Source organism: Moschus berezovskii, chromosome 2 (genome assembly GCF_049115385.1).
Source record: "Moschus berezovskii isolate FMDL1 chromosome 2, NW_MosBer_1.0, whole genome shotgun sequence".
In the NCBI taxonomy this organism is placed as follows: Eukaryota; Metazoa; Chordata; class Mammalia; order Artiodactyla; family Moschidae; genus Moschus; species Moschus berezovskii.
The window spans coordinates 107,193,585-107,213,270 of NC_142461.1; the positions used below are offsets into that span (position 1 = coordinate 107,193,585).

The 19,686-nt window shown below is 36.7% G+C and overlaps 1 protein-coding gene across 2 annotated transcripts in view; it reads right to left on the reverse strand.

The window, feature by feature from the left end:
• The window catches only part of COBLL1 (cordon-bleu WH2 repeat protein like 1), a 175,417-nt gene that overhangs the window by 32,670 nt on the left and 123,061 nt on the right, over positions 1 to 19,686 (reverse strand). For both annotated transcript variants that reach the window (XM_055398008.2, XM_088829801.1), the window contains exons 4-7: positions 18,770 to 18,998; positions 17,868 to 17,906; positions 12,689 to 12,786; positions 12,342 to 12,578 (exon numbers count right to left, since the gene is read on the reverse strand). In XM_055398008.2, coding sequence (XP_055253983.2) covers positions 12,342 to 12,578; positions 12,689 to 12,786; positions 17,868 to 17,906; positions 18,770 to 18,998 — 603 coding nt within the window. The remainder of the gene's footprint in view (positions 1 to 12,341; positions 12,579 to 12,688; positions 12,787 to 17,867; positions 17,907 to 18,769; positions 18,999 to 19,686) is intronic.

Consider the following 19,686-nt stretch of genomic DNA (forward strand, 5'->3'; position numbering starts at 1 on the left):
TGTTGGCTTTTTGTGTTACAATAAAGAGTTCAGGGAGAAAGATCTCAGTTAGCTCATGATTTATTTTGCTATCCTTCTTCAGGGTTCAAAAATCTTTGGATGAGTAATACCAGGACTAGATATCACTGTCTAGTGTAACACTGCGGAGAAGGCAATGGCAAGCCACTCCAGTACTCTTGCCTAGAAAATCCCATAGACAGAGGAGCCTGGTAGGCTGCAGTCCATGGGGTCACTAAGAGTCAGGCACGACTGAATGACTTCACTTTTCACTTTCACACACTGGAGAAGGAAATGGCAACCCACTCCAGTGTTCTTGCCTGGAGAATCCCAGGGATGGGTGAGCCTAGTGGGCTGCCATCTATGGGGTCGCACAGAGTCAGACATGACTGAAGAGACTTAGCAGCAGCAGCAGCAGTGTAACACTGACCAAACCAAAGACCCCTACAACAGAGCACTTTCATTTGTTAAAGCCCGATTTTAAATGACAACAACTTTAACAAAAAACAATTTTATAATACTAGAGTTGAAAAAGACTTTTGGAAAACTTGTTACAAAACCTTACTCTACAGAGGAGAAACCCAAGCCACAAAGTTCAATGGCTTGTCCTTCAAGGTAGAAGATGATGAAGAAGACAATGAGAAAAATGACCCCAAAACAAAGAATATAAGAGACCTCTGGCAGATTCAACATTCTCTCTCAAGCCAGGCTAGGGTTTCTTCTGCCACAAAATAATTCTTTCTAGCCCTCTCCACACATATCAGAATAAAACTAAAACACAAATTTTACAACCTGTGTTACACCTGTTCTTGCAAGGGTTTTACATTTCTCTCCCTCAGGAAATCTGCTTCCATTTTATCAACCCTCCAATACTTTGAGAAAGTCTGTAATCAAGTCTTATTAGTAGTAGTCCCTTCCTTATAACATTTCTTAAATGCCTGAAGATATGGGCCTAAGTAGTATATCTTGAATGAAAGCAGACAAGATGAACCAGGAGAAAGCAGAGATCAGGATCAAGTTAAAAAGAGGACGGTGGTAACTATGGTTCTCTGTGGTCACAGTGATCAATACAGAGGGGTGTCTAGAGGCACAGAAGGAGAATACTGTACAGGTAACTGAACTAGGGTCTCTACCAGAGTAAAGGAGCAATTAAGGAAACAAACTAGGACCAACTCAGTTCATCCCAGAAGAGAGTTCAGGCTGTATGGCCGGCATTATCCAAGTGACCCCACCTTTTTATTACTGAAGCTCCAGGAAAGGAGCCAGCTTCTCTCCACCCTGACCTCTGTTAATATGCTGGTTACCAGAGAAAGGCATGTCTTTAGAACCATGTGGTCCCAAATATCACAGTGGTAGAAAGACTAAGAAAGCTTTGTCCTACAAGAACTTGTAAAGGAAGACACCTAACAATGATAATTTTCTATTTAAGAAAAAAAGTTTTGGCTGTACCCTGCAGCATGCGGGACCTTAGTTCCTTGATCACAGATTGAACCTGTGCCCCCTGCATTGGAAGGTGGAGTCGTAACCACTGGACCACCAGGGTAGTCCCTCAATGATATTTTATTAAATCAGAATACATACTTTAAAGAGGCAAACTAGATAAGGAAGTGAAATCCCCACTAATTCCACAAATGATCTATTGTTCCTTGAATAGTACTGTTCTTTAAAATTTAGCAGCTTTATAATGTGCTTAGTTCTTTGCATTTAGGTCAGAGGTAAAGCTGGCAGAAACTTAAAAAGTAATTGCTCAGAGGAATGTCATGAGCATTAAATGAATAAAGTGAGCCTTGTCTGAAATACTAGCAAATGTTATATAAACATTAGTCATTATTTCTGCCCTTGTGTGATTATGACCCTTTCAAGATCTGATGAAAAGTACAATGCAAAGTATGTCTTGTATCTGGGAAAACCTTAAAAGAGGAAGCATATTAAATATTTTATTGTGCTGGTACATTTCTCTACTGAATGAAACAAGTCATATTTTTGGAAGTACAGACAGCTGTATACTGTATATCAAGCTGAAAATGCCATGGCAACCACTGTTCCTAGGCAATGAGAATTATATGTGTGGTCCACTTTCTATATAATAAGTGGAAAGTGGAGGTAAAAATCAAATGTTATGAGATAACCTGGAGAAAAAAATTTTAAAGGGGTATATTTCTGAAAAATTATAAATATATGCTCCATTACAACAACCTTAATGACTCTGCATAAAATGACTAGATTAAGCTCATTAAGTGAAGACCAAATATATGCTTGCACATTTCATAAATGTATGACAACCTCTCATCTGCTTGTAAAGCATGATAAATATTAAAAGACGAAATTGGGTAAAAGACGAAAAATGTCAAGTATTTAAAAAGAAACAAATCAGCTGTTAAAAAACTAACACTCTAGGTATTATATTTCACTTGCATAAGACTATATGGCAAAGAATTTCAGTTTCTCAACATTTGAGTGCGTGTCTGCAGCAGAAAGCAAAATGAGATCAAGTGAAATGCCCAGTCAAAAGCATTCCTTGTTGTGTTTCCAGCCAAAAGTCAATATCTTAAAGAAAATGAGATGTCATGCTAGTAGCCCAGGAAAAGCAGTTTTCTGTTGTATACACACACATCCATGCAGCAAAGCCACACCAAACATATGAAGAATTCTCTGAAAGATTCTTTGGATTTTATGGGTCAAGATTACTACAGCTTCTGTCCAACTCTCCTTCCACTTCTTCAAATGTAAAATAAGCATAAAAGGTTAGCTTGTCAATAATACTAGGGCATCCATTGGCCGCTGATTTCATTAAATATGCTCTTCACAGATACTTGGTCAGCATGGGTCAGAAACTGGATTTCTGAACTTAGTTTCAATCCCAGAACTCTTAAGTCACTTTTAAGTCAATACCATTGCATTTCTGGCTTATGTCATGTATGAAGTCAAGGACAACCTTATTTAAAAAACTTATATGCATTTTATGCAGTGATACATGCAATCTAGTCCATGAAATGACAGCATGGGCCAGCTCTTACATATGTTGTTGCACAAATGGCATTTCACATCTTCAAGCAGAATCATATTCAAAAAATGCTTTAAAAGAACCAAGAAAAACTGCCAGAAAATTTCTAATTGGATAGTTTTCTCTTCCAAATGAACATTTCCATAGAAAACAAGGTATTTCACCTTTACAAGGAAAATGCCACTGTAGTAGTGACAGTAAACTACATAGTCTTTTAAAATATATGCTTTAGATGGATAGAAAGAATTTTAGATGCAGAAATGTTCCCCCAAAAGTTTAGGATAAATTATTTTACTAACTAGGATCATCATTGAGTTCTCTTTGGAAACTGCACAACTGGTTGCCAAAATTAGCTCAGAAAATCAACAGCCTTTTATGTGAATATTTTCAGTTGATGCTCCAAAATCACTATCCAAATACCTTAATTTGCCAGTACTGAGAAGTGCCTTAGAGGAATGAGGCAAATTATTAAATATAGACTGCCAAAAAGTATAAAATAGATGTGGTTAGCAACATTTTTTCCAAGCCACAGACAGACTGACTTATCTCTAAGCCGAAGGCAAACAGAATATCAGTGATTACTAAAGAACATTAAAATAAAAACTCGAATAAAACTGTGCTAACTATAAATCACTTTCTAACACATTACTGTTATTTCTCCCTCTAGCTCTGTTTCCTGGTAGTTCACCCACAAGAGATAAGCATTTACTATTTCTAATATAATGTAACTATTTCCAATATTTTCTTTCTGCTTTATTCAAAGGATGCTTTGGGGGGAAAAAACTGGAAAAATCAGAATGCTATAGTTCTGTTAAACAGCGCACCCTTGTGGTTTATTTTACCACCTAAACAATAAAAATCATAAGACAAGGATGTATCCAAAATTTTCACTGACTTAGGAAATTATTTTGTCGTTTATTTTTTTCCAGTAATTTTTCCCAGCTTGGTATTACTTTTAACCAGTAAAAATAGTGCTTTTTTAAAATTTCAAATTCAAAACTAAATTGTTAAAACAGATATAAAATGTCTACAGTGATTATGACTATATGCTTTGCTGAATTTCCTGAATATTTTCATCTGATACAATAAAAAAAATTTCAATTCAGGAGTGAATTTCATTTATATGCATTATGTAATGCACACTACATTTTAGTTGTTGATCCTTAAACTTGGCCAACCTTGCCAAAATTCTGGCTTCTTTGTAAAACCTTAGGAAAAATATTGCCAAGAATTATTTGAGCCAGTTACTATTAAAAGTAAATGTAAGCAATGTTTAAGTTATCCAAGTACTTCTGAAAATTTACCAGATCTACCCATGAAATACTAGAATTTTATTTGACATTTTCATTGTATATACCATACCTGATTGTGTGAAACTGTGGTTTTAATTTATTTATCAATTCTCTTGAACACCTACTGTGTTACAGAATTTCTCTGGGGAACACAAATCCAATCCTCTGGTTTGGAATTAAAAAAGGGAGAATTTAACGATGTTATAAGCTTTAAACAATAAAATAATATTTATCTTTGGAGGATGGGGTGTCTATCCCAAAACATGTTATAGCCATCAATGGAATATTATGCAACCTTAAAAGGGGAAGCCTTTTATGTATTGATAAGGATATCCAAAATATATCATTCAGTACCAAAAAGTAAGGTATAACATAATACATGTAGCATATGACTGGCTGAGAAATTAAAAACATACGTAGGTTGAATACTGACTTGAATATATATACATATAGTCAGGCTGGAAAAATACACAAGACTGTTATTGGTTGCCTTTAGGCATAAGAATTTGGCTGGCAGCAAGGTTGGAACTGTGGTGCTGGAGAAGACTCTTGAGAGTCCCTTGACTGCAAGGAGATCCAACCAGTCCATTCTAAAGGAGATCAATCCTGGGTGTTCACTGGAAGGACAGATGCTAAAGCTGAAACTCCAATACTTTGGCCACCTCATGCGACGAGTTGACTCACTGGAAAAGACTCTGATGCTGGGAAGGATCGGGGGCGGGAGAAGAAGGGGACGACAGAGAATGAGATGGCTGGATGGCATCACCGACTCGATGGACATGAGTTTGAGTGAACTCCGGGAGTTGATGATGGACAAGGATGCCTGGCATGCTGTGATTCATGGGGTCGCAAAGAGGCAGACACGACTGAGCAACTGAACTGAACTGAAGGTTGGAATGGAGAATTTTCACTGTATTTTCCTTTTCAACTTTAGAAATATATATCATAGGAATATACTACCTAAACATATACATCAATTAAAATGAAACATAAAGACACAAGAGAGACAAATTCAGAGAAAGTAAGATCATCCCATGTTGAAATCTTTAAAAAATTCTCCATGAAGCAGGTAAAGGAAAGGTATAATTTGAATGAGCGAGGAGGAATAAAGATGAAGCTGGGGGAATTACTCTATTCTAAAAGCATAGGAAACAGGGTTTTTGCACAAGTAATGTCAAATCTTCTGGTTAGAGATAGAAGCATACTGAAAATGATGAGGAATAAACATTTAAAAAAAAAACAAAAACGTATGCTTTTGTACAGTAACAGAAACCACCAACAAAATGAAAAGGCAACCTGCAGGAAGGGAATATTTGCAAATCATGTATCTGGTAAGGGGCTAATATCCAAAATATATAAAGAACTCATACAACTTGATAGCCTAACAAATGCAATTTTAAAAATGGGCAGAGGAAGTGAATATTTTTACAAAGATTTACAAATGTTCAATCAGTATTAGAAATGGTATTTAACATCATTAATCATCAGGGAAGTACATATCAAAATTACAGTAAGATACCATGTCATACTTGTTAGAATGGCTATTATCAAGACTATAAGAGATGTGTGCTGACAAAAATGTTAAGAAAAGAGAATCCTTGTGCACTCTTGGTAGGAACATAAATTGGTGCAGTCACGATGGAAAACAGTTTGGAGGTCAGTGAAATAATTAAAAATAGAAACTACCATATGATCCAGCAATTGCACTTCTGGATATGTATTCAAAGGAAACAAAAATAGGATATTAAAGAGATACCTACACTCCCATGTCACAATAGCCAAGACATAGAAACACCCTAAGTGTTCATGTATGGATAAATGGACAAAGGTATGATATGTTAAATATGTATTATATATATATATATAATACATACACATACATATGCACACACACAGGAATATTATTCAGCCATAAGAGAGAAGGAAATTCTCCCATTTGAAACAATGTAGATGGACCTTCAGAGCATTACAGTAAACAAAATAAGCCAATGACTGCCAAATATTGCATGGTATCATTTACATGTGGAATCTAAAAATCAAAGTCAGTGTAGAAGAGGTTACCTGGAGCTGGGGGAGTGAGGGAATAGAGAGAAACTGATAAAAGAGGACAAACTTTCAACTAGAAGATGAATAAGATCTGAGGATCTAACCGAAACATAGTGACTGTAGTTGACAACACTGTATTATATAATGGAAATTTGCTAAGCCAGAGCTTAAATGTTCATACCAAAAAAAAAAAAAAAACGATAATATGTGAAGTGATGGACATGTTAATTAAATAGATAGTGGGAATTTTTTCACAATGTATTTCAAATTGCCACAATGTATTTAAATAGCTTACAATTTTGTCAATTATACCTCAAAATAACTAGAAAGAAAGAAAGGGGAGAGAGTGGGGAGATGTGTGTGTGTAGAGGGCCTTAAATGCCTGGAAAATAACAGCCATCTATCCAAAGCTTCTGAACTGAAAAGTGACAATTATAAAATATAAATGTGGCGGCTTGCCACATCCTTCATATTGTGCAGACGAGAAGGGCCAGGACAAGTACCGACCTTCTCCTTACATTCCTGGCCCGGGACTTCCCTGAGGCGTGGCTTTAGCAGAGTGAATAGAAGAAAGGGACAAGGAGACACTGAAGAGAAACTGAATGGTTAGTCACTGAATGGATGTGGGGGAAAAAGAAAGAACATCAGAGATCATCTTGAGCTTTTCAAACCGGGAGAAATAAGTGAGATTGATTTTACATACATTGATCTCCAGACGATCAATGCCCAAATCAGACTGATTATACTCTTTGCAGCTGAAGATGAAGAAGCTCTATACAGTCAGCAAAGACAAGACCAGCAGCAGACTGTGGCTCAGATCATCAACTCCTTATTGCAAAATTCAGGCTCAAACTGAATAAAGCAGGGAAAACCACTAGGCCACTCAGGTATGACCTAAATCAAATCTCTTATAAGTGGAGGTGATGAATACATTCAAAGAACTTGATCTGGTAGACAGAGTGCCTAAAGAATTACGGATGGAGGTTCCTAACACGGTACAGAAGGTGATGACCAAAACCATCCCCAAGAAAAAGGAATGCAAGAAGGCCAAATGGTTGTCAGAGGAGGCCTTACAAATAGCTGAGAAAAGAAGATCAGTAAAAAGCAAAGGAGAAAGAGAAAGATATACTCAATTGAATGCAGAGTTCCAGAGAATAGCAAGAAGACATAAGAAAGCCTTCATAAGCAAACAATGCAAAGGAATAGAGGAAAACAATAGAATGGGAAAGACTAGAGATCTCTTTAAGAAAACTGGGGATACATCTTGGAATGTGAAGTCAAGTGGGCCTTAGAGAGCATCACTACGAACAAAGCTAGTGGAGGTGATAGAATTCCAATTGAGCTATTTCAAATCCTGAAAGATGATGCTGTGAAAGTGCTGCACTCAATATGCCAGCAAATATGGAAAACTCAGCAGTGGCCACAGGACTGGAAAAGGTCAGTCTTCATTCCAATCCCAAAGAAAGGCAATACCAAGGAAACATTTCATACAAAGTTGGGCACAATAAAGGACAGAAACAGCAAGGATCTAATGGAAGCAGAAGAGATTAAGAAGAGTAGCAAGAATACACAAAAGAACTGTACAAAAAAGGTTTTAATGACCCAGATAACCACAATGGTGTGGTCACTCACCTAGAGTCAGAATCCTGGAGTGTGAGGTCACGTGGGCCTTAGGGAGCATGGCTACAAACAAAGCTAGTAGAGGTGATGGCATTCCAGTTGAGCTCTTAATCCTAAAAGATGCTGCTGCTAAAGTGCTGCACGCAATGTGTCAGCAAATTTGGAAAATGCATTAGTGGCCACAGGACTGGAAAAGGTCAGTTTTCATTCTAATCCCAAAGAATGTTCAAATTACTGCACAACTACATTCATTTCACATGCTAGCGAGAGTACGCTCAAAATCCTTCAAGTTAGGCTTCAGCAGTACATGAACTGAGAACTTCCAGATATACAAGCTGGATTTAGGAACCAGATATCAAATTGCCAACATCTGCTGAATCACAGAAAAAGCATGAGAATTCAAAAAAACATCTCCTTCATTGACTGCCCTAAAGCCTTTGATGGTGCGGATCACAACAAACTGGAAAATTCTTAAAGAGACAGGAATATCAGGCCACCTTACCTGTCACCTGAGAAACCTGAATACAGGACAAGAAGCAACAGTTAGAACTGGGCAGGGAACAGCAGACTGGTTCAAAGCTGGGAAAGGAGAATATAAAGGCTGTATATTGTCACGCTGCTTATTTAACTTACATGCAGAGTACATCACATGAAATGCCGGGCTGGATGAGGCACAAGCTGGAATCAATACTGCCTGGAGAAATACGAAGAATATCAGATATGCAGATGATACCATTTTAATGGCAGAAAGTGAAGAGGAACTAAAGAGCCTCTTGATGAAGGTGACAGAGGAGAGTGAAAAAGCTGGCTTAAAACTCAACATTAAAAAAATGAAGATCACAGCATCCTGCCTCATCACTTCACGGCAAATAAATGGGGAAAAACTGGAAACGGTGACAGAGTTTATTTTCTTAGGTTCCAAAATCACTGCAGTGACTGCAGTCATGAAATTAACAGAAGCTTGCTGCTTGGAAGAAAAGCTATGGCAAACCTAGAAAGCATATTAAAAGGCAGAGACATCACTTTGCTGACAAAGGTCTGTATAGTCAAACCTGTGGTTTTTCCAGTAGTCATGTATGGATGTGAGAGTTGGACCACAAAGAAGGCTGAATGCTGAAGAACTGATGCTTTTGAACTGCAGTGCCGGAGAGGACTCTTGGAGAGTCCCTTGGACAGCAAGGAGATCAACCCAGTCGATCCTAAAGGAAATCAACCCTGAATATTCATTGGAAGGACTGATGCTTAAGCTCAATACTTTGGCCACTTGATACAAACAGCTGACTCCTTGGAAAAGGCCCTGATGCTGGGAAAGATTGAGGGCAAAAAGGAGAAGGGGGTGACAGACGAGATGGTTGGATGGCATTACTGACTCAACAGACATAAGTTTGAGTAAATTCAGGAGATAATGATAGATAGGGAAGCCTGGCGTGCTGTGCAGTTCATGGGGTCTCAAAGAGCTGGACATGATTTAGCAACTAAATAACCAGGCAGCGAGGAGTCAATAAGCAACCATGAGTTCAAACTGCAAGTGGAATGATACTGAGACTGGAATACAGAGCTGATGGAGTCATTTCCTAGACTGCCGGAACCAATGACCATGGCTGGGCAGCTTTAACCAACAGACATATATTCTGCTGCAGTTCTGGAAGCTGGCAGTCTGCTATCCGGTGTCAGCAGGACCATATCCCTCAGAAGTCGGTGGGGAAGAGTTCTCCCTCGCCTCCTCTAGGTTCCTGGCATTCTCTGGCTTGTGGCAGTGCCACTGCAATCTGCATCTGTCATCACATGACCTCTCCTTTGTGTCTTTGTGCCTGAGTCTTCCCTGGTGGCTCAGTGGTAAAGAATCTGCCTGCCAGTGCTGGAGATGTGGGTTCCATTCTGGGTTGGAACGATCCCCTGGAGAAGGAAATGGAAACCCACTCCAGTATTCTTGCATGGAAAATCCCATGGACAGAGGTATCTGGTAGGCTACAGTCCAGGGGGCTGCAAAGAGTTGGACATGACTGAGTGACTGAACAACATTCCCCTCTTGCTGTTGTAACAATACCAGTCACTGGATTGGGCCCAACTTAAGTCCAGGACTTTCTTATCGCATCTCTAGATCTTCAGCTTGGACTTATTTTGGGGGGGGACATTATTCCAAACACTGCAGCTGAGAACTCAACAAAGAATAGATGTTTTCTCTGAAAGAGTAGACATAGACTAAGATCATGGATTCAGGGACCTCCAAATTTAGAAAATGGGTAAAGAAGTTGTGGCAAAAAAGAGCTGAGCTATAAGAAGAGAATTAGGGCCACAGAAGAGAGAAAAAATAAGACCAAAGGGTGATCTATCCTATTGAATATGGCGAAGCAGTTAAGGAAATACGTGGTAAGATGCCTTGGAAGGCATGAACTCATGAGCATGCATGTGTGCATGTCCACACACTCATACATATACCCACACAGAGAACCGTAGCTTCACTGTTAAGAAATTTTTGTAATAAGTAAATTTTATAAAATGATTTTTCAGCTTCTCTAGGGAAAAATAAATAATCCCAGATCCTGCTAAACAATACATCAAAGAACTAACCAGATGGCCAGATCAAAGGAAAAAATAATTAGAAAATTATATAAAAATGTCTAATTTTCCAAAGGCAACAAACAAACAAAAAAAAATTAGCCTTGAACATGGGGGCATCAACTGGTCACAGAACAGAGAGTGAGAATCAAAAGAAATGGTTTTTGGTGAGGTCACTGGTAGTACAGCCTAGAATTTTAAGAAGCTGACTTTTAGAAAGACAATGTAGACCTCTTCAGGCTCCAAACACAAAGGAGGTTTACTGTAATAGATTGGATGAAGTCATCTGGAAAGGTTTGTGAGCAGGGGCTAAGATGTATTTCTATATAAAGGAAAAGACAGACTTTGGTAACCACTCAAGAGTGTAATAATTTATACTCTTACAGTACAGTTTTATGGTAATTAAAAATATAAAATGATCCTGAAAGTGCTACCTTATAAATGACTTGCTATGAAGAAGTGCAAACTAGTTATGGTCACAAAATGAAGTCTCTGACCCTGACGAGGGGGCCCTGCTTCTCTCACTCAGTTTCAATCTGCTGCTTGCGCATGCCCAGTCTGACCAACAGTCCTCACATTCCCCGCATCTTTCAACAGGGTTCCTCTTGCCTAACGAATACACGCCCACACATTTTTTAAGACTGAACCCAACCACCAAGCATTTCCCCTGGAAAACTCTGTAGTAAATGATTCTATAATTTGAAAAAATAACTCTCCTCCTGATGTGTAAGATGAGATTTTATACCACAGCCATTTGACAAGAGAGCCTTATAGAAATAATGACTTTCCAAGTAACTACTGAGTTTCAGCGTTTTTTAAGTTCATTTCTATCTAATCCAGTTCCTACTTTCTAAAGACACATATGACAGTTTATAAATTACAATTTAAAACCATAGCTAAAATATCTGTAAGATTAAGAAAATACAAAAAATTTTATTTTATTAGTTGAGAAGTGTTAATTTCTTGAGCATTGAATTTACTAACTTTCTAAGGTGGAAACAAAATCCTTCAACGAGACACAAGAAAACTGAGTTTCTCAAATACCTCAAAATAAAATTTGCTCTCAAAGTTACTTAAAACAATTGTCAACTCCAAGCAACAAAATATATGGTCTCATGTTCATCACAGTTACTTAAAACTTCAAATATAATTCACCTGAATAAAGCAAAGAATGTACAGACATTACATACATGAAAAGTTGTTTGCAAGCGGATTTCTACAAAATAGCATGTTCCAGGAAAATTTGGGATTAAAGAGAAGTAATAGAATGTTTGGGAAAAAGGTACACCTAGAACAGTGCCTTGAACATCTAAGTATATGATAGTAACTGTAGTATTTTATATATAAAGACTTTTTTATAATAGAGTATATATGTATCAGGCAGACCCCCTGAGAATCTGAGAGTCAGGTCAAGACCTGACTATATGTATTTAGAAATCCATGAAAGTAACATAGATTGTGTTTCTGTTAACAAAAAGAAAAATGTGTTCAAAAATAAATATTTCCTTTCCTAATACATGCATCAAACAAGAACCTCCAGCTGGGCCTTAATAAACCAGGACTTTAAGGTTTACAGATGATGTGTTTGCTTGTATATAAAAGCTACTTAAAATAGACACATTTTATTCTTTACTGCATTTCAGAACTGTACATAGGGACTCTCTTCATGGTACCAGTGCTGTTAGTAACTAGTTATTCATCTAATTAGATATGAGTAAATGTTACTATTGGCAGCCTATATGAAAAAGGACAAGTTAGTTAAGAGGAAAAATGGATGATCCCCTTCCCCATCTTAAAAATACAAACAAAACAAAAGTACATACCTCCTCTGTTTCATCCACACTCAGGGATTTCACCATACAAGAAGCTGGCCTCTCCTGGATGTGCGCAAGGTCCTGAGGGGCAGTCTGAGACCCTGGCATTGGAGGCAGTGGAGCACGCCTCTTCTTGGGGGCATCCGATGGCAGGGTGTTTGAAATATACTGTTTGGAAATGGTATTGCTCTTTGTAAAAGTTGGCCGGTGCTTACTTACTAGAGGAGTCGCAGGGGCACTGACAGTCTAATACAGAATGAAAAGGCAAAATCTGCAGGTAATTCATGGTAAAAAGCACATGCAATTAAAAACAGATTAGAAGAATCTTATAAAATGCTACATAAGAAGATACATACTTGCTCCCGCTTTTTCTTACTGCGTTGAAATAAGCTGAAAAACCCTTTACTTTCTTTATCCTTCATAAGGTCTAGGTTTTGTGATATTTGGCAGGACTCTAAAACAGAAAAAAAGCACCTTACTTTTGTTTACAGGGTTATATGTTCACTTCTGAGGTTTCTCTCGATTACTTTTCCTTGATAACTGTATTTAATGATAAAAGCTACTAGCTATGGTCTACTATGAACCAGGCACTCTGCTAGGCACCTCATATTTTCATTAACTCTCAAAGCAGCAAGCACATTTAGTATTATTGTTCCTGTTCCACAGTAGGGAAAACTGAAGCTTAAAGAAACTAAGATACATACTTGGGGCAAAGGTCAGGAAATGACAGAGCTAGGACATAAACCCATTTCGTAGTGACTCAGAGTCTGTTTTATACACAACTACCAACATGTTAGAAGTAAAAAGGACACTTTTTACTTTTAAAAGGATGTTGTAAAAAGGATGTTGTTATCATACAGTTTGTCTCTTTGTTGATTTTGAATTATACTTTTTTGTCTCAGCTAAACTATCATGAAGTATTTAATTCTACAAAGCATGATTCATTATAATTACTTAGCACTCTGTTAAATGTTTTAAACATTTTATTTCTGTAATCCAATGGTTCTCAACTGAGGGTGATTTTGCACATACAAACACACACACATACATTCACCCAAAGACATTTAACAATGTCTAGAGACAATTTTGGTTGTCACAACTGAGTTAGGGTGAAGAGAATGTACTGTTGGGATCTACTGGGTACAGGCTAGTGATGCCGCTAAATAATACTCTAAAGCAAAGACAACAATAATACTCTAAAGCCCATCAACAAAGAATTATCCAGCCCCAAATGTCAATAGTGCTGAAATTAAACCATATTTTAATCAGAATGGCAAATGTCAAACCTCATTGTTGCATAGGTAACATTTCATTTTCTAAACAGTATTTTCTAATGTCAGCTGAAAGGGCCTACAAACAACAAATTCAGTACCCCTGAGTCACCCTGGCCCAGACTGTTTCTAAATCCCATTTCCCACTAAAAGGAACCATCTCAGGAACCAATCTGATACAGTTTCTCCTGGCCACAGTCAGGACAATTTGGACATCGTAAGAATAACTCACTGTGGTGTTGGAGAAGACTCTTGAGACTCCCTTATACTGCAAGGAGATCCAACCAGTCCATTCTAAAGGAGATCAATCCTGGGTGTTCATTGGAAGGACTTATGCTAAAACTGAAACTGCAATACTTTGGCCACCTCATGCGACGAGTTGACTCACTGGAAAAGACTCTGATGCTGGGAAAGGTTGGGGGCGGGAGGAGAAGGGGACGACCGAGAATGAGATGGCTGGATGGCATCACCGACTCTGTGGACGTGGGTTTGAGTGTACTCCGGGAGTTGGTGATGGACAGGGAGGCCTGGCGTGCTGTGATTCATGGGGTCGCGGAGAGTCGGACACGACTGAACGACTGAACTGAACTGAACTGAAGAATAACTCAATAAAGTGAAACATAGCACACATGTTTAATTCCATGAATTCATAACAATACTAAAAAGTAACTGATTCTCATTGGCCATTATTTTGAAAATTAAGGGAATCACATTTTATCCTGCATTTTCTGAATGAATTCTATTGAGAGAGATAAATAGCTGACATAGGAAAACTGGCTTTTATAAGAAATATCTCAACTACTAATTACAGGAATATTTGTTACAGATTATAGTTATTTTATAACTCTTAATTAACTAAGGCATATGCAGTGATGTTCACAGCAGCACTACCAACAATAGATAAGACATGGAAATAACCTAAATGTCCATCAACAGATGAATAGATAAAGAAGATGTGGTACATATACACAAGGGAATACTACTCATCCCCCCAAAACAATGAAACAATGCCATTTGCAGCAACATGGATGGACCTAGAGATCTTGATACTAAGTAAGACAGAGAAATACAAATACCATATGCTATCATTTATACATGGAATCTAAAATATGACACAAATGAATCCATCTATGAAACAGACTCAGAGACATAAAGGACAGACTTGTGGTTGCCAAGGAGAAGGTAGGAGTTGGGAAGGAATGGAGTGGCAGGTTGGGTGCAAACTATTAAATATAGATAGGATGGATAAGTGACAAGGTTCTACTGTATAGCACAGAGAACTATATTCACCATCTTGTGATAAACCACAGTAGAAAAGAATGTTAAAAGGAACTATATATATGTATAACTGAAGCACTCTGCTGTAGAGTGATATATCAACTATACTTCAATTTAAAAAGATACCGGCAATGATTACTGATGGCTAACATCAATAAAGGTAACTTGTTATTACATGTCTGTTAATGGAAATACATAATATAACCCATGAAATATTCTTATCAAAAATACCTCCCCCAAATCTGATCAAGTCTCTAGATTTAACAGTCAATTTACAGGAAATAGAGGATAAGTGGCACCACAGGATGCAATCAGCCAAATTCTGAATGTGGAAAACACCGTAAGACAAATGACCTAATTTCTTCAACAAATAAGTTGCAGGAGTGGGCATTTATACATTTTAAAAACATCTCTCCTGTGAAACACATATGAGTTTTATGGCAAATCACAATATAATCTCTGTGACACTGGAGACAAAGTACTATACGTTGAAATGTGTGGGATATATCTATAGCAGAACTTAGAGCTCAGTGACAGTCTTAAATACATAGTCTTTTCTAGTCTTTTTATTTAAAGAAAAAGTTTCAAAAATTAAATAATTTATGACAAAGTAGGAGTTTCCAGGAAAGCAAAGATAGTTAACATCAATAAATATATTAATGCAATATGCCTCAATAAGACACTAAAGGAGAACTATATTTCACAAATTAAAACTTCATAAATCTGATGCTTCAAATATTAAATAAGCACTATGTATTCTGTACAATGAGTTTACTGACAATACTAGCAACTAATAATAGGCATGTGGACAGCATTTTATGGTCAAAAATTTTTTCACATGCCTAATTCATTCTTTAGAACAATCCTGTGAGGTAGGTGTCACAAGCTACCTGAGCTATTCTGAGCCCTTGTTATAAGTTGGGAACTGTAAAGAATTGAAAGGCCTGGGTGACGGTGACGAGAGAGTTTGAATAACTTGCACCAAAACAAATAGATTAAACACTAGAACTGGATCCAGTACCCATTTAAAGATGATGTGCAATACCTCTGACTTCTTTTTTTAAGAAATGCTATTTCATTTTAAGATAGACTCCTCCACTAGTTGAATGTAGATATACAATTAAATTTCATTGGAATAGTAAATAGCAAGTTCCCATGGCGGTGCAGTGCAATAACTATAACCAGAGTACTCATGTAGTTATTTTTGGCAAAGAAATTTCCAGGCATACTCAACAGTGGTTAATTCCTAAGTCTTCACTTAAAGCTCAGTCACAAGTCAGAGTTAAACACCAGGACAAACAAGGACTTGAACTTACTTAGAAAAGCAACTCAAATAATATAGTTTCCTGTTTCTCAAAGAGAGGCTGTAAATAATTGCACACAAAGTTCTAAGCCTTCTGATCTTATCAGACAAAATAAGGAGGCAGGAGCATTCACAACATTTGGATTGACTTTGTAGAGTCTGACACTGTAAAAGGAGCTTTTTACGTTTTCCTGTTACAGTCTCTTAAGATTATACTCACAACGTTTAATACTCTGCATAAACCACATACTTTTTCGGCTGGAGGGGATATTACAAATCAGTGCATTCAACAGCTTCAAAATGAAGCCAACAAGATTATGGAATTTGCTTTGAGTTATGTATGCAGAGAGTGGCAAAGTTAGGAGTGAAAGCCACGTACAAGTAACAGAATGCTGTTGCTGGAAAGAATCAGGAGAACATTGTTTTCTCTTGATTATCATAACCGTGGGAGGTGAGATCCAGACAAATAAAGTCATTTGCCTGATCAGCTTGCCAGATGAGCTTAGTAGCTAAGGCAATATCAGGATTAACATGCCTATCTTCTGATTGTTAGCCAGTATACACTTTACAATCATAAGAATTTTCAACTCCTTTGATTAGTCTAGTCTTCACAATAGCCACTAGAAATAAATAAGTACACTATTACTTATGTGGGCTTAATTCTTGGAATCAAGAGGTTCATTGTGTTATGAAAAAATTCTAAATGGTGAAGAAAGAAGATTTCAGTAATTTAATAACACTTAATGTGTATAGTTTAATAAGTTTTTTTAGTAGGGTGTAATTATTATAGTAATCAATTATCTGAACCTATTCTTTTGAAAGTAATATATTTCCATTATAAAATTCTATAATATAAAGAAAAGAAGGATGAAAAAAGTCACTCATAGCCCTACCACCCAAAGGTATCCACACTTAAAATTTTTATATATTCCTTTTCAGAAATTTCATGTAAAAGTTTTTTTAAAATATACTATATTAAACATTAAAGAGCTTTAAAAGCTGATTTTAGCATAAGCACTTTCCATATTATTACAAAATATTCACAAGCAATTTAAATTTGCAAACATTTCCTATAATGAATATACCCTTAATATTCTTAATAACTATTTCAAAAGAAATAATTTGGGACCCTTCTTGGAACTACCAAGCTTTCAGTGTATGTACCCAATAAAGGCCCTAGCAAAATCACTTTTTCTTGTCTGTGAGTAAAGGATATGTTTTTCTCATTCTTAATATGATATTAATTTTCAAATAGTTACTGAAATGTAATTACTGTATTAAATTCAGAAATCAAGGTAGGAGCTTATAAACTATTTTTCAGAAATAAAACCCAAAGATTTTCTAAATTAAAATCTCTTACAGAATGTACATATTACTATTGTTAAGAAAATAGGTAATATTATCAGCTTAGTTGGTTAGTGTTAGTCACTCAGTAATGTCCAACTCTTTGCGATCCCAGAGACTATAGTCCGCTAGGCTCCTCTGTCCATGGAATTCTCCAGGCAAGAGTACTGGCATGGGTAGCCATTCCCTTCTCCAGGAGATCTTCCCAACCCAGGGATCAAACCCAGGTCTCCAGATTCTTTACCATCTAAGCCACCAGAAAAGTCCCATTAGCAGTTTTTATAATTTACCCAATAGAGATTTCATATTATAATCTTTCTACAGATTTGTATATCTTACCTTGTAAAGATGACTTATTGAAGGCAGTAACAGCAGTGGCTACAGAAGGAGGGAGTAAAAGAGGGTAAATTGACTGTAAAGATAATGTCTGTTCAAGTATAAAACATCACTGAGTTGAAACATTTGTCTATGAATTATTTAAAGCCACAGTCTCAAGATGAAGTTCTCTACACAGAGAAGATGTAAGTAATCATTCTTCACAAAGCTTTTATTACTCCTAATAAAACAGATTTGTGTTGAATAAATAAACTTGCATTTATCTATTAGATATTATAGAAACCAACATTATCTAAAATCTCCAAGTTTTAATACATTATATCTATAGATTTATACTCCCAAGTTATTCCTATTTTGAAGACTTTTGTAACTAGACTGACTCATTTTATAAGCTAATTGATTTTGGGTGCTGGACTTAGAAGAATATTTGTCAATATACACCCAAATTTGAAAGAAAATTAAGACTCAGACAAAACCATGGTGAGGCTCCTGCAGTACAGTCAGATTTTTTACCATCTGAGCCACCAGGGAAGCCCATGAACACGGGAGTGGGGCAGCCTATCCCTTCTCCAGGGGATCTTCCTGACCCAGGATTCAAACCAGGGTCTCCTTCATTGCAGGTGGATTCTTTACCAGCTGAGCTACCAGGGATGCCCTAAATATTCAAAGGTAGATGGAAAAGTATAAACTGTAAATGACAGCTAAGAAAGACAAATTTTTATTCCAATTTTAATAACTGAACTCAAGTTAAATTTTATTACATTTAGTTTTCTCTTAATTTCCAATGACATATACTGACTTTACTACAGGATTCTTTATGAATTTGAGAATACTTATACATAAACACAAAACATGCACACATATGCACATCCTGCCAAATGAACAACATGAAAAGTCTTACTTACCTTTGCTGACATCGATGGCATATAATTCTCTCAGTCCCAGTTCATTAAGAGATTTTGTCAAGTCAAGGGGCTCCTGAGACTGACAGTCCTTCAATAACTGTGTGTGTAATGGATCAAACTCACATTTGCTGCATATAATGGCAATAAGTTCTTGAAGTGGTGCATGTGGGCTAACTCTCACTATTGTCTTCTGCGTTTTCTTAAAATTGATCACTACTCTCACAGTTTTCTGAAACACAGATTAAAGCCAGAGTTACACCATAATTTACTGTTGTTTTTTTTTTGAAGATAATAAGAACCTTCATTTTATTATGTAAGAATCCTTCTTCCATATCAAGTTCAATAATATAGGTAACATTTAGAATTAAAGTGAATAACATGATGATATACAAAGTCCTGTGACCTTATTTTTAACTGATGGTGTTTCTGGTGGAAGTAAGTGGCCTGAGTTTCCATTCTGAGATCTGGAGAAGATTGGAGGCATTTTCTAGAATAGTCTTTGTAGCACTAGAATGTCATAAATTTCTGTCTCATACTTCAGACTTAAACCTAAGCCCCAGGTTCTATTCCTATATCTCTAGCACCCTCACATTGCATAATTTGAAATTACCATAGTTTACTGACAAACTTTCTACAGTGATGTCTAGAACAATGAGATAATCTATGGAAAATTATGTATTGGAACAAATACAATATACAGTATTTTTCTACTTTGTGGTAAAATTTTCATTTTGATTAATGTTACTTCCTAAATCCAAACCAGATTCTTGGAAAAAGTTTGCTTATTAAGTAATCTAGATTAAATTCATAACTCTTATAAAGTACTAAGTAGATTTAAATCCAAAACAAAACATAAAAGCCTCTTATCTAGTCCTATAGGTGTTTTTGCTTTATTCCTTAAAATATTTAAAATTAGC